The sequence below is a fragment of the Tursiops truncatus genome, chromosome 2 (genome assembly GCF_011762595.2).
Source record: "Tursiops truncatus isolate mTurTru1 chromosome 2, mTurTru1.mat.Y, whole genome shotgun sequence".
In the NCBI taxonomy this organism is placed as follows: domain Eukaryota; kingdom Metazoa; phylum Chordata; class Mammalia; order Artiodactyla; family Delphinidae; genus Tursiops; species Tursiops truncatus.
This window is the reverse complement of record NC_047035.1, coordinates 142,682,045-142,697,955: the sequence shown is the minus strand read 5'-3', so window position 1 is coordinate 142,697,955 and position 15,911 is coordinate 142,682,045. Positions and strand designations below refer to the sequence as shown.

The window sequence follows — 15,911 nt, the reverse complement described above, 5'->3', positions numbered from 1 at the left end:
GCATTGCCTCTATTTTTGGAGCTTTTAGGGGCCATATAGTTTTTTACATATATGTCTGATAGAAAATTGCTACTTAGATCTCATCTTCTGTTTATGGTAGTACATTTCCATTCTTCCCTGTAGTAGCTGTCCAGTGAACAGATTCATACCACAGCCGTGTCAAAGTGAAGCACCTCCATTTTTCACAGCTCTCCAAGAGCTTGACGGTAGCCTGCTTAGATGCAACTCATTGAAACCATCAGCCAGTTCAGAGACTGGCTACATGGCAGAGGTTACATGTCTCATGTCTGAGACAGCTTTGGCTGGAGGACATAGAGTTGTGAAGTAGAAGGACTCGTCCATAAACTTTGTGCAGGCAGCAGAGGATCTATGGTCGGCATGTTCACAGTGAGATTACTGTTCCTGGAGCCATGGCCAGAAAAGGCTGAGCCGCTGAAATGTAGAGAACAGGGTGGCCGAGTGGTTGATCTGGCTGGTTCAATTTCTTTTGGATAAGGTCTAACGTCTTTTTTTTTTTTTTTTTTTTTTTTGTGGTACGCGGGCCTCTCACTGTTGTGGCCTCTCGCATTGTGGAGCACAGGCTCTGGACGTGCAGGCTCAGCAGCCATGGCTCACGGGCCCAGCCGCTCCACGGCATGTGCGATCCTCCCGGACCGGGGCACGAACCCATGTCCCCTGCATCGGCAGGCGGACTCTCAACCACTGCGCCACCAGGGAAGCCCAGGGAAGCCCTCTAAAGTCTTTTAAGATTCCCTGTTCTGAATGTGGCGTTAACCATTTCCAGGTAATCTGGACAAAAAAAAAAAAAAAAGACTCCACTTCTATGATTCTTCTGCCATCAATTGGCTTTATATGTCAAGCAATTTCGAAATCATCTTTTGGACAGGGAGCTTTATAAAGAGGATTAAAAGAAAGAAATTTAACAATAAATATACTTTGTCGTAAGTCTTCTAATGTGACAATTGAAATAAATGTAAAATTAATCACTTGTTTCTGGTCTGAAGTAATACATGCTCATTATAGAATATATGAAAAATACAGAAAGTTGTAAAAGAGAAAATAAGTAGCTATAATCCCATCACCCAAACACAATCCTGCTAATTCATGAGAGCAGGACCTTGTCTTTCTCGAGTACCGCCATTTCCTCATCCTTGGAATAGTGCCTCATACGTAGTAAATGCTTAGTAAAATATGGTGAATGAAAGAGTGTTACTATTTTGGTGTATTTATTTACAGTCCTTTTTCTAGGCCTGTTTTACATGATTGTAGTCAGACTCTATTCAGATCATAATATCTTTTTTTTCTAACTTACCATGAGAATACAAGTATATCTATATCCCAAAAGCTCTTTACAAACATTATTTTAGAAGATACTTAGTATTCTATGTTTTGTGTTTACCTCATTTACTTATTTATTTTCATCTTACTAGATATTTGGGGGGAAATACATTTCAATTGTACTTTGCAAATAAGGCTTCACTTCAAACAAGTAGACATCCTGGCTGTTTTATCAGTGAATCCAAAAGAGATACTGAAATAACATGTTATTATTTACTTTCATAGTCTCACTGGAGAACATGAAGAGGTGGGAATAATGCCAGAGGGCAGTCTTGATGTTAGAATTAGGACATGACCTCGAGAAACTATCGGAGCTAAGAAATATCTTTTGACTACCATGTCGTATGAAACAGCTAATTCAAAGAACCAGCCATTTTGCTAAGTCCTAGAAATATGGAGTCTCAAGAATTCAACTGAACTAAACCACCTTCCATATAATCCCTGTTCTCTCCTTTAAAACATTTCCTGGGCTCCCCTGGTTAGAGAAGATAATTTTGTTCAGGTTAATATAGCGCCATCTGCTGGTGAAAAGGAAAATGAATGTCTAGGAAGATGAGTTCTCTGATTTTAACATTGATGTGTACAAGAAATAAAAGGGAATTGATATGTGGTTTCTTGCAGGATCCCCTTGTGTCAGAACTGGATACAGTTTTAAAAAGAAAAAAAGGCTGTGAGTGGACTTCTGGCTCCAGACGGTTACAGAGTACACTTTATTAACTCCCCCACCTCTTAGAAATTTCTATCAAAAAAAAAAAAAACAAAAAAAAAACCTACCAATAGGGAGAAAAGCATGTCAGAACAGGAAGCCACGGAAAGGGGCCAACCACATTCTGGAACCCATGAGAACTTTCTGCATGACATAGTGCAGGTGAGACTGGATTGAGGGAAGGGCTTGTTAGCCTGCCGTTGACCACACGGGAGGGAAAGGCCTGGGGAATGAGTGGGACAGGGGCCAGCAGACCCCTCAACCCCAATACCTACCAGCTCACAATGCCGGGGGCTGGAGGGGAGGATGGGTTACTTGGTGCACTAGTGAGAGGCAGCAGTAGATCCTCCCTTCTTCCACTCTGGGAAATGTACCAGGTGCTGGAAGTCGGCAGGCACTTGGCACACGAAATTAACCGGCACTGCCAAGGCTGGCTTTGAACAAGACGGACCTGTCAGAAGAGGGTGGCAGGTACCCCTAGCAAACCTCTACGCTAAAACACTAAATCCCGGGTAGCATTTGAGCCAATTAGAGTTTCTAGATAGGATAACCAATACCCCTAAACTCTATACTCAGCAAATCATTCAAGTGTGATGACCACAGGAAGACATTCTCAGACATGCAAATATTCAGAGAGCTTTCCATCTGCACAACTTTCCTGAGAACACACACACACATACACACACTCTCTCTTTCTCTCCTAAGGATTATGGTCGTGAGGAATAAAACCAACGTAACTCAAGAATTAAGTCAAGATTATTGTGGCTAATAAAGTTATGCAATAAAAAAAGATACAAAAAGTAGTTCTGGGAAGAGAAGTAAAATAATTAATACCATTATCCTGTTAACCTCTAGCCTTCTGTCCGTCTGTCCTCTGTTTCTAAAATACCAGGGTGAGGAGAGGGAAGTGCGTGAAAGTTGTTTCAGATTCTCATCTTACCAGAGGAAGGGTCATATGTTTTCTATTTCATCACTGACCCTGATAGAGAGATGAGTTCAAGTATGTGATTTAATACATACTGCTTATAGACTCAGTACAATGAGTTCCCAAATTATTAGTATAAAAAAGAAGCAGGGAAAATTGGATCAATATGGCAAGGTAGAAAAAGAATAACAGAATGATAACCAAATTTAACTTAAGAATATTGATTTTTCAAGTCCTAAATGAAATTTTCACGGAGAGAAATCAGCAGTATAAGAAAATTGTAATACACTCAAGAATGCATGGATGGTTCAATGTTAAGAAATCTCTTTATATAATATCCTTTGAATGACGGTTTCTAAGTGCCTATTATGTGCCAGAACGATGGAATTTACTTGATCATCTTCTCTAACACATTCCTCCCAGCCTCCCATTCACGTCAGTCTCTAGTTCTTTTCTTGGTAGCACTTATTATTCTCTGTCATTATCTTTCACCTTTATCTGTTTGCTTGTTTGCTCTCGGCCTTCCGTCACGAAAATGCCTTTTCTCAGTGCCCTTCTCTGTCTTGCTCACAGCTAAATCCCTAATGCCTAACAAAGAACCTGACATGTAACAGCTGACATAATCATTCAACATTTATTGCATTAGTTCAACATTTATGCAATCTCTATTCATTCTTTATTATAATTTGTATTCTTTGTCACATAAAGATATTATATTTTCATATTCTTTATTAACTGAATTAATATATCTATGAGTTAATGGATGACAGTAATTCCAAATCCCTGCTCTCATAGAGCCTGTAATTTAGGGAGGAGACAATCTGACAAGTACTTCCATGGTCAGTGTCGAAATCTCAGTTTTTCTGTTCTAAGTTGCTGAATAAAAGATGGAAATTGTTTTGCAGGAAGCTTCTACACCTTCCTCTCGAGAAAAGTCTGGAAAACTGGATGCACAAAGTAGTAACTTCCTGTTTCCCAAAGCCTGTCACCAAAGGACACGCAGCAACTCAACCAGTAAGTGTGTCATTGAACCATCTTTAGGAGCAGGGCTTAGATGTTGTTGAATATCGAGAACATCAGTGATGTTGGAGATTTGGAGGAGGGTGGGTCTCTGCTTGTCTAGATGGACTAGCCCAAGATAGTGGTCTGCTTGCCCCTCTGAGAGCACCCTTCACTGCGTGTGCATGTCCTGGCCAGCTAGAGCACCTCTGCCCTTGCTGACAGAGCTCTCTGTGGTTTAGTCAACTTCTCTTCTAGATGGACTTCAAGTGCCAAGTTGCGAAGACGTGACACAGAAGATAAAAGACGAGGGCTTTACACCTGCTCTGTCTTCTAAGATGCTCCTTGGTCTTAGGAAGGCCACTGTCTCTCTCAGGGCCTCTGTCACCTCATCTGGTATAGGATGGGAGCTGGGGCTGGAAGATGTCGTGATTCTCGGTTGTCGCAAAGAGAACGGTGCTAATGCAAAGTCAGGAAAATGTGAAGAATGCAGAAAAGCACAAAGAAATTAAAACAATGCCAAATCCTAATTAGAGGCAATCTATGTTAACATTGTCAATTATTTCCCTCCTATGCCTATATATGCCTATAGAAAACGCACACACACACACACACACACACACACACACACACACACACACCCTTGACCTCACGTCATTGGGAATTCTTTGGTAAACACTATTTTTAGTGGATATATAGTGTTTCATTATGTACATAATCTGGTTAGCTTGCTCCCTATTATTAGATAGGTAAGTTATTCTCAGCTTTTTGCTAACATGATCAACGTTGCTGAGGTTGTCCATGAAATTTTGTTCGAGTTTACAGTGATTTTCTCAGGTGAAATATACAAGGCAGTGGACTGATGTGTGGTTAGGAGCTCACACTTGGCAGCCAAGGCACTTGGATTTAGATCCTGCTTCCAGAAATAATTATCTCTGTGACCTTGGGCACATCCCTTAAACGCTCTAAGCCTCGTGTGATTCTGTTGTAGGATGGACCATCATTATAGTAATCATTTCCTATTTTTGGACTACTAGTTGCCCTTTTGCATCACTTTTTTTCCTTTAACATAATATCCTAGAAATGGAGTTTCGAAAGGTAAATATACCTTAGATTTTTACCTGGGCTTCCAAATTTCCAGAGCTAATACTCTAATACATGTATACAAATACCAATTTCTTCAATCACAGCCCACACTGGATGATAATTTTAAAAATATTTGCCGTGCTGGTTTCTCTCTAGTTCCCTCTTCCCCTTACCCATTGTCTGCTTTTTTGGTGGGGTGAGGGGGGGCTTGTTTTGCACCCAGGAGCAGCTTCACAATTTGTGGGGATCATTGTAAGATGAAAATGTGGGACTCCTGTTCAAATATTATGAAGAATTTCAAAATGGCGACAGCAGAGCATTAAACCAAGCTGAATACCTTCTAGGTCTGGGGCTCTGTGTGAATTCACAGGTCGCGTGCCCGTGAAGCAGCCCTGCTTGCAGCCCAGCCCCTGACGCTTCCAGATGGCGTCATCCGGGTGCCCCGGCCCTCTGGTTTCTCGTTGAGTTCAGTCGATCAACGGGAGACTGGAGGGTGGGAGGGAGAACCGCTGGGGTGTTTCTCTGCTCCCTCTGCCTTGGTGGCTCTGACAGTGCCCTGGTCCCAGCACTCCCTGGCCTGGTGATGCTGTTTCCTCTCTGTGCCCCTTCAGGTCTGGGATGGTAACAGCTTCCAGCTCTTGACAATTCCTAGGTACCTCCTAGGTACCTCAAGAGGCCTTGTGGTTTTCTTAAGCCCCATCTACGCTTTGTCAATGGCCCCTTTATTCACTTTCTCAAAGTCCTACCTGAGTGTGCCTTTTGCTTTTGTCAAACCCTGACCGGTTCATGCGCCTATGAAATCAGTGGAAAGAACACCTCTCTACACGGGTGCAGTTCAACGTTCCTTCATTTGTTTATTTCCCTTCTTTTGAGTGCGCCTATTTTTCTATGGGGAGGATCATTATTTTATCTCTAATTTATGAAAAGTCTCTTGATAAAATTAATATTGGGCTGCTGTATTTGCTGAACATACTTTCCTCAGTTGGTTATTTTTCTTTTAACGTAATTTTTTAGCATTAAGATGTTCTCATCTTTATCTAATCAAATTCATCAAATTTTCCTGTCTAACGTTAAAAGTGTCTTCCACATCCAGAGAACTATTAAATGTTTGGCTGTGTTTTCTTCTAGTTTTTTCTCATGTATACTTATTTAATTATTACACTCTGACACCTTTAAGTTGCTTCCAGCTTATCGACATTTACAAAATAATTATAGATACATGCTGTACACATTTCTTTTATCATATTTGGTTACATATTTAGGAGCGAATCATTGAGGTTCTATAATATGAAGATTATTAAGTATACAACCACATCGATTAACTTATTTCTACGTAGTGTTGTTTTTTCTAGTTTTTTAAATGATTTGCCTTTTTTTTCCCAACTTACTCTATCTGTAATTTATTTTTGGTGTTTGCTATGAAGCAAGAATCTAGATAGATTTTTTTTCTAAGTGGCTGATTGCAGCATTACTCATTGGTAGTTTCTGCCCATCCTTTTATTTTACACTTTTTGTTTATTTTGTTTATCTCTTGCAAATGATATGCACTTAGATCTCGAAAGCAAATCTGGCAATCTTTTTAAAGAGAGAAGCTTAAGCCATTGACATTAGTATTATAATTAATATTTGCTTTTACTCATGTTCTTTTTCATATTTATTTACTTATTTATTTGGTTGCACTGGGTCTTAAGTGGCAGCATGTGAACTCTTAGTTGCGGCACGCATGTGGGATCTAGTTCCCTGACCAGGGATCGAACCTGGGCTCCCTGCATTGGGAGCATGGAGTCCTATCCACTGCGCCATCAGGGAAGTCCCTCATGTTCTTTTTATACTTTCTGTTTTTATGATTACTTGTCATTTGTTTTCTGCCTCAAAGAAATTAAAATATTTTAATTTTATTAAATATTTAATAAATATTTAATGTGTGTGTGTGTTTGTGTGTGTGTGTGTGTGTGTGCGTGTGTTTAGTTTTTGCAGTGATCTGTAAGGTTTATTTAATTTTTCTCACCACTTCCAGTTTCCTTTAAGTTTAATCAATTAGGTTTAATTAATTAATAATACTTGAGACTATATTTTCCAAATTGTCCCCCTAATGGAAGATGGTGTTATTTACCTCTAGTCCCATTCCCATTTATTTTTCCATTTCATAATTCAATGTAAACTTAAATTAGAAACTCACGTTATTATTATATAATCTTCAAAATATATAGTCAAAATTTATTTTGGTTTTTGCATTAGATTTTATAACCACATTTTCAGTGAACTCACTCAGTGCTACATGTTAACTGATTTCAACTTCCCCCACTCAAGGTGAGAATTTTGATGTATTTCCTTGCTGTTGGAGCACATCCAGTCATTTTTTGAAAGAGTAGGCGAGCGCTCAGACCAGTTAGTGCTTTCGCGAGACTGCTCGTCCTGACTCTGGGCCTATGTCCTTGCTGATTGGAACTCATAGTGGGAGCAGGAACCACAGAAAGCCCGAGTTTTTTTTTTTTTTTTTTTGTCTGGATCAGTGAGGGTAGAAGCGGAGTTAGCCTGGCCTGTTCCCCCTGTGCTTGTCCGTGGCTCCAGATGCTTCTGTCCTGTGGACCGATCCCAGTTGGCCACGCATTTGCTTGTCCTTATTCCCTCTGAACCCAAACGGTACACCGCTGCCCTTCTTCAGACGGCAGTCACCTTGCACTGCTGTGGGCAGAGAGAATGGGAGACTCGTTTTGGTTTCCTCACGATGAAGTAAGGAGCTCAGCTCCCTCAAGGTTCCTCAAAAGCTGGACGCATCGCCTGGGGAGCCTGATAAACACACAGAACCCCCGCCCCCACCCCCACCTCCGCCCCAGACCCCATACTGCAGACATGGATTCAACAGGTCTGGGTGGGGCGTTGAAATTTGCCCCACTTATGATACACACCCAGGTAAACATGATGCCCAGACAGATTTAGGACCATCTGTAGCCCCTCCTCCCAGCCCCGCTCCAGGATTCTTGGTCCCCTCTTTCTGGGGCGTGGTTTTCTGAACCTCCTGGCTTCCTCTCTCTCCTGGCCCCTCTGGGGTCAGAGGGTCTCTGTGAGTCAGGGAGAACCGGCTCCTTGTGTGGAGACGGCTGCTGGGAGCAGCTGTCCTGGCAGGGAAACATTGCCCCAGCCACTTGGAGTGCCAGTGGACCAGGACATCTCCTTTCTCCCCCAGGCCTTTGTCCCTTCTTCCTCTTCCCTTAGGGATCTCACATCTCCAGGAATGCCCATTCTGTCCGTGTTCTCAGCCCACCCCGGGCAGTGGCTTCCTTTCTTCAGCCTAAGTCTTTACCATCCTAAGAATGAAAGCAAACCAAAAGCTCTGCTCCCACGTCCCTTCTTCGCTCTGAACCACCACCCATCTCGTGTCTTTCTCTTGGGAGATTTCCCACCAAAGCCTTGTCCACTCACTTGAGTGGAGGGACACTGGGAAAATCGGCCCCTCTCTGCGTGCTTGCTGCCCAGTGCCGTGGCCACTGTTCACATCTCGAGCACTTGGAGTGTGGCTCGTCCAAATGCTCAGAGTGCAAAAGATGCGCCCAACTCAAAGGCTAAGCACAAAACCAAAACAAGGATGCAAAATACCTCATTAATAGCTTTATGTATTATATGTTAAAATGGCAGGGTTTAGGTCTATGGGACTAAATACAATACACGATTAATATTAACCTCACTTTTTCTTTTGACTTGTTTTTAATGTGGCTCCTAGAAAATTTCAGATTACATATGTGACTTGTATTATATTTCAATTGAGAAGCACTGATCTAGACAGTGAGGGGCCATAGCAGAGAATCTCTGCAGCTTTTTCCAGCTGGAAGAGGTAGAGTTCCCGGTTGGGTGAAAGGAAGTCTGGGGTTCCCCCAAAAGAAAAAGAAGATGATGGCTTTGCATTTTCTTAGATCCCCAAAGAATCAAGAGTTGACCCTGCCTGCCTGTGTCAGGGGTGTGTATGTGCCTGTGTGTGAATGTGCGTGTGTGTGTGTGTAAGAAGCAGTCAGGTGCTGTCGGGACGTTGGATGTTGCCATGGCAGATCCCACAGGCTCCTGCCCGGTCTGTCCTCTGGCTCTACATGTCTGGGGGCATTCCTCCTCTCCCTCCTCTCCCTCCTCTCCCTCCTCTCCCTCCTCTCCCTCCTGGGTCGAGACTGAAAACCCCCTGGCAGCAGGCACTGGAGTTGACAGAGCATGGCGGTATCCTGAGAGCTCAGCATGCTGCTTGACACGTAGGAGGTGTCTTGCCAACTGTCTGGAGTTGAGCTGAGGCGAGATGGAAGTGACAGTCCCACCTGCACCCTGCGGTGCAGACAGCATGAATGGAGCTAATGCTGCCTACGTCTTCATTGGCCCCCACTCTGCATCCTGCACCCAGCACTGGGTGCTCCTCATGGCCGCTGGCTCATGAGGGCTGGCCGTTGGCCGGGGCTGACGTTGTTCTCCCTTGAGCTTTGCTTTCTGACAGCACAAATGATCTCTTCCATTTTTTTCCTCTCCTGGGTTAGGTGTTAATCCCTACTGCACAGGAGAGATTGATTTTCCAATGACCAAGAAATCGGCGGCTTCCACAGACAGGCAGCCTTATTCCCTCTGTAGCAACAGGAAGTCTCTCTCTCAACAACTGGACTGTGCAGCGGGAAAGGCTGTGGTAAGAACGAAGGCAGGGGACCCTGGAGAGCAGGGAGAGAGGGGAGGGGTCCAGACTCAGCGGCGGCTGAAGAGACCTTCCTAGTGGTTTGACGTCCACAGAATTACAGAGGGGAGGGGCTGGCTTCGTGAGTGTGGGCACCTCCAGGCAAAGAACCACATTAGGAATGGTCACCTGTGAGCGCCAGGCACTTGTGACCGCGGCTGCTTTGATGCTATGAGGAGCTAATGTGCAGAGAGCATTCCACCCATGCAGACCCTGAACGGGCACTTTATGTGGGTCCCTTTATTTCATCTGCACAGCAACCCTAGGAGGTGGGCGAGGGAAGTGAGGACAAGTTAAGGGAGGCATGTGAATTCACATTGCTAATAAGAGTCTGCGCTGGGACTCGAAGTCAGAGCTTCAGGGTTCCAGAACCTGTGCTTTTAGCCCCTGTGATATAGTGACTTGCTTTACACATTTTGCCTCTACAGTAAGTCCCCTACACACGAACGAGTTCTGTTCCGAGAGCGTGTTCGTAAATCCAATTTGTTCGTAAGTCCAAGAGTTAGCCTAGGTCCCCAACTAACACAATCGGCTCTCTAGTACTGCACTGGAATAGGTTTATAATACTTTTCACACAAACGATACATTAAAAAAACAAACACAAAAACAAAGGAAACATTTTTAATCTTACTGTACTGTACCTTGAAAAGTACAGTAGCACAGTACAACAGCTGGCATCCAGGGGCTGGCATCGAGTGAACAGGCAAGAAGAGTTACTGACTGGAGGAGGGAGGGGAGGTGGGAGATGCTAGAGCTGAAGGATCGTCAGCAACAGGAGACGGAGGGCGAACTGCGACGTCACTCACGCCTGACGTGGATGGCCCACACATTTGCATCTTGGAAAGTTTGCAACTTGAAAGTTCGTATGTAGGGGACTTACTGTAATTCCTGAGCTTAGAAAGGAGGGTAACGTCAGCCCCATTGTACAGCGAGGAAGCAGAGGCTTGGCAAGGGGAGTAGCGGTCTGAATTCACACATCTTGAAAACCTAAGCGTCCAGCATTGGAACCAAGCCCTCACCAGTCCGTACCCTTCCCACTATGGGGCACGAGGTTGCAGTCTGGGAGCCAAGCAGGTGTGAAGCACAGGGTCCCCTCACTTGTCACCCCAGCCAGCCTGTTGTGTCCCTGAGCCCCAGCCGAGGCACAAGGCACCCGCAGTGCCTCCTGCTGCCACCTGTGAGCATACAGCGCCCTCCGTCTGCAGCACCCTGTCCCCTTCCCTCACCTCTAGCCTGCAAACCCTACCCCATCCTTCAAAACCCTTCCTAGCACTACTTCCGCTGTGAGCTCTCCTGAGTCCTCCAAGTGCTTGACCCTTATATGTTTCCTGACGCCCATCGTAACGTGTCTGGGCTTCTCTTACAGACTCACCCAACGTGCCTTGTTGGTGTCATTACTTATGTTAGGGTCTTAGCCCCCCTGTAGGGTCCATAGTCAAGTGATGTTTGATGTTTGATTCTCCCCACATGGTACACGTCAGATGCTTGAAGATTTCATTTCTCTCTTCCATTCCCTTCCCTGAGCTATTATGCTTTTCGCTTACCAGCAGGAGTCATCGGTGTTCCAGTGTTAGAAAAAGACAGCTTCCGAAGTGACAGGCGACTTTACAGATAAGGAACCCGAGGCACAGAGGGGTCAAGTCAGTTCCCCAAGGTCACCAGCTGATAGTTGGAGAGCCAGGCAGCCGGGCTCCCAAGTCTGAGACCTAACCACCATGCTCCTTTGCCCCTCCCCGCGGCACTTCCTGTGGGGCGCAGGGCGTGTGTCTGTTTGGCACCCCTGCTCCTATGCAAGTGGGTAATCCCCTGTCTGCCTCCCCCTGGAATTTACATTCTGAGTTTTCACATCTTTGGGTTCCTGACCCTTTGCCCACCACCCTGTGCCTGGCACTAAATGGGGTCTCCGTAAATGTGGCTTGGATTTTGTTGAGGGTGTCCTTGGCCGTTGGCTTCCCAACCTGGGCTAGGGACTCCGGTTATGGGACTCATTGTCCTGGGGCAGCGTGGTCTGTGTCGTGACCCGGGACCTACTCCTGTGACAAGCCTTAGTGAGTCTCTGGCTGCTGGTCCACAGGGAGATCAGGCTCCTGGGGCCACCAAAACAGCCCCCCTCCACCAGATGCCCACCCACACCCCATTCACCATGCTCTGGCTGCTATGCTGTGGACCCTCAGGAGAGAGGGGATCGGGGTCCTCTCTTCGGCTGGGCCTTCCCTGTCCCCGTTCCCAGCAAGGTGTGTGCTGCCGTCCTGTTGACTCATCCTCTCCCCACCCTGGTCCCTCGTTCCAGGGTCCGTCAAGGCCAATACGGTCGCTCAGCACAGCTCAGCTCATGCAGCCCTTGGGGGGCCTCCAGGCATCCGTCATCTCCAACATCGTGCTGATGAAGGGCCAGGCCAAGGTGAGCAAGGACTGTGGCCAGCAGAAGTTACTGGGTCGACACGGGTTCCTGAGGAGCTGTCATGTCACGGGAAGGGTGGAGAGATGGACTGGTGGTTCTGGCTCAGAACATGAGTGTTCGGATGCTCTCATGCCGGCACAGGGAGGGGCAGTCAGGGCTGCTCTGCACTGTGCGGGTCACAGGAAGACAAATGTTGCCCAGTTTTTCCCTGGCGTAGTACTTTCCAGAAGTTAGTTTTACCTGATGATTGAATTCAAAACATCATCATAGTCAGTTCAGGCTGCTATAGCAAAAATACCATAGACTGGGCGGCTTAAACAGCAGGTATTTATCTCTCACGGTTCTGGAGGCTGGGAGTCCAAGTTGAAGGTGCCGGCAGATGCCACATATGTTGAGGACTCCTCTCCTGATTGACGGATGCCTCGTTCTCTCTGTGTCCACACATGGTGGAAGGAGCAAGGGAGTTCTCTGGGGTCTCTTTTATGAGAGCACTAATCCCATTCATGAGGGATCCACCATTTTTCCTTTGTTTTTTTGGACCAAGGCAGTATTTTTCTTTAGAATAAATATATTTTGTAAACAAAGCAAGTACATATATAAACAAATTAGCCTTTATTTTCTTTTGTTTTTGCCTTTATTTTATTTTACTTATTTTTTATTGAAGTATAGTTGATGTACAATATTATATAAGTTTCACGTGTACAACATAGTGATTCACAATTTTGAAAGGTTATATTCCATTTATAGTTATTGTAAAATATTGGCTATATTCCCTGTGCTGTACAATATTTCCTTGTAGCTTATTTATTTTATACATAGTAGTTTGTACCTCTTCATCTTCTATCCCTACCTGCCCCTGCCCACTTCAGGAGTACTCCCCCTTTATGGCCTAGTTACTTCCCAAGGCTCCCCCTAACATATTAATTTGGGATAGAGGCATAAACATTCAGTCCGTGTGTCTTCCCCAAATTCAGATATTCAGACAGATTTTTGCCCCACAATTGAGAAATATCTAAAGGGGGGCACAAAAGCAGTGGTAATAGTGGGACATCCCAAATGCTCCTTGGCATTGCTTCCAGAACATGCCATCCCATACATGGAGTTGACGTGGGCACTGAAGAACTTCTGAAATAGACATGGCAGCTGCTGCAAAGTTCTCAAGCCAGCCCAGGGAACCAAGATGCTTAAATGATGGAAGGGTAGGTTTCTACCCACCTCATATGATTTTGGTGTGTGGTGTGAGGGAAGATCTGTTCACCGATATGGTCTTCCTGCAGGAGGGCCCCATATGCCTGGAGTCCTTCCCTCCACCCCCATCCATCCTGTCTCCTGGGAGCTCAGCAGAGATAAATGAGGAGAAACAAGTGGGAAGTACTGAGATGATTGTTCCTCTAATCACAAGGGGGTCACTCTTGCCAGTGCTGATTTTCTCCAGACAGCCCCTCTTTCTGATTTCTAAATCACAATGCTTGTCCCCCCTTGAATTTAGGTCGAAGCATTTTTAACATGGTTGACTTTTAGACGGTTTGCAATGCTCAAAAGGAGGCAGAATGGAAAAAAGCACCAACACCCGTGCAAAGATGATCAACAGGGGTGTCAGTCATCTCGGTGTGCATAGACTGTACAGTCAGTAAATAGATGTCGTGGGCAGATGTGTCCCTGGGTGGATTGAACTGCCCTCGTTGGAGAGCCCTAAGGTGTTTGGTGTCGGAAGCCTGGAGTACAGAGCAGGGGCGATGGGTTAGAAATACGGTGGGTCTCCCACTGTCCTCCTGATACACCTCCACACTGAAGACCTCATCATTAACGGATAAGTAGAAGGAGGAAGAAGCAGAGCTAGAAGGTTCCACCAGTGCCTGAGGTAGCCAAAAACGATAAAACCAGCGACCAAAACCCAGGCATTGTGCTAAGGGCTTTGCAAGGGTCATTCCTTTAATTCTCACAAAACCCTATTATTATCTCCTGTTAATAGGTGAGGAGACTGGGGATCTGGGACTTACAGGACTGGCCCAAGGTCACTTGGTTAGTGAGCAGTTGACTCAAGACTTTCTGAGCCCTGGATCTTGTTCTTAACCACTACAGCATCCGGCCTCCCCAGGGTGGGTGAAAGTTTGGGTCTAGAGCAATTATTTCAGCCAGGAAGAAGTTGGGAGCGCATACAGGGAGCCCGGAAGCTGCCCTACCTCTCATTTTCCTAGCCCCATGCTACTCCTGGACACCGTTGCTCTTTCCCGTCCTGGAACACCCACACCTTCACCAGAAGCTCACACCAGCGCTTTGTCCACACAGCTTTCCTGTCTGGCCCCTGCTCGCCAGGCTCCCTTAGGGTCTTGAAGGTGGCTGCCTGGCCTGCCACCTCTGTGGTGCTGGGGCGATGCACACACTCGGCTCCGAGCAGCTGCTGGCCTCGGAGAAATTGCCCAGGAGCAGTGATGCTGTTACTTGGCAGCCATCGCTTGGAGGGGTCTTCCTGGGAGCCAAGTTGCTTGCTGCTTCCTGGCACGCTTGCAAGCTGAATCCAAAGGCCGGGCCTCCAGCTGGCTTTCGTGCCTTCTGTCTATAACATATGTTTCCCGAGCACCTGCGTCCAGAGAGCAGACACTGACAAATAAGGTGCGTTTCCCACCTCCGGGGAGCTCACAGTCTCCAGAGGAATCCATTGCGACCCAAGCTAAGCCTTCTTGAGAAGAAGGTGCTCTCAGTCATCAACCGAATAAAGCAGGCTGTGCGTGCCCCTCCTTCGCTGCTCTCTGGGCCTGCCTAGGTGGTTGTCCTGACTCACTGCAGGTCTACAGGCCAAGCTGGACCCGCCCGCCTTTCTCTTCCTGCCGTCTGTCGACCTCACGTCTTTCTCTTGCTTCCCCGGCCTCTGGCCTCCTCTCTGCTGCCACCTGGCAGGTCCTGACCTCGTGGCACTGCAGGGGCAGGAGGGAGAGCACAGGACTGTAGTAAATTCCCTGAGAAGGGGAGGGGTGGGAGGTAGAACAGAAGGGGAGTGAACAGCTTTTGGTAGGAGAAGAGATGCTTCCTCCACTGTCAGCTGCTGCTTTTACGATTACTGGTGTTGGTGTGTTAGTTGTGGCTGCTGGATGTCTTAGTTAATATTCAAACACAGCGCTATGAGTTGGGCGATGTCAGCATCATTTTCCAAGGGGGTAAACTGAAGCTCAGAGACAGGAAGTGATCCGCCCAGAATTGCTAGTCAGAGGGGCAGAGCCAGGGTACTTGCTAGTCTCCATTCAGACGCCCCCTGTGTGGGGAACATCAGACTCGTGAGAAAGCCCCAGACACGACACAGCCCAGCGTGGCCTTGAACTTACCACTTTTCCCATTCCTCTGTTAGGTCCTCTAAGACCAAGGGCACCCCGCTCCTCCCTGAGTCCTCTGTTCAGGGCTGGGGCGGGGCCTCAGGACAAGGCAGCCCAGTGAATGGCATGGAACATTCCGAAATCTGACCTTCTCCTCTTCTTTCCCAGGGCCTGGGCTTCAGCATCGTTGGAGGAAAGGACAGCATTTATGGCCCCATTGGAATTTACGTTAAAACCATCTTTGCGGGGGGAGCCGCGGCCGCCGATGGAAGGCTACAGGAAGGTAGATTTCCCGGCCTTCACTAGGTGACGTTGGTGGAATCAAAAGCAGAATCACTAGGCTACCAGTAGAAGCTACTGGGAAAGTGAAATGTGTCTTGAGCCTTCAGAATCCAGCTTGCGTGGATTCGGGGGTCTGCGGGCCCCGATGGCTCCGTCAGGCCTGGCAC

The 15,911-nt window shown here is 46.4% G+C and overlaps 1 protein-coding gene across 7 annotated transcripts in view; it reads left to right on the top strand.

Moving 5' to 3' along the window:
• IL16 (interleukin 16) overlaps nucleotides 1-15,911 on the top strand; it is a 116,489-nt gene that overhangs the window by 66,074 nt on the left and 34,504 nt on the right. For 6 of the 7 annotated variants that reach the window (XM_073801458.1, XM_033852222.2, XM_073801459.1 and 3 more), the window contains exons 3-6: nucleotides 3,875-3,983; nucleotides 9,566-9,708; nucleotides 12,044-12,154; nucleotides 15,631-15,745. In XM_073801458.1, the coding sequence (XP_073657559.1) occupies nucleotides 3,875-3,983; nucleotides 9,566-9,708; nucleotides 12,044-12,154; nucleotides 15,631-15,745 (478 nt within the window). Of the gene's footprint in view, nucleotides 1-2,092; nucleotides 2,207-3,874; nucleotides 3,984-9,565; nucleotides 9,709-12,043; nucleotides 12,155-15,630; nucleotides 15,746-15,911 lie in introns of those variants that run through there. The other variant, XM_073801462.1, reaches the window with a different exon arrangement.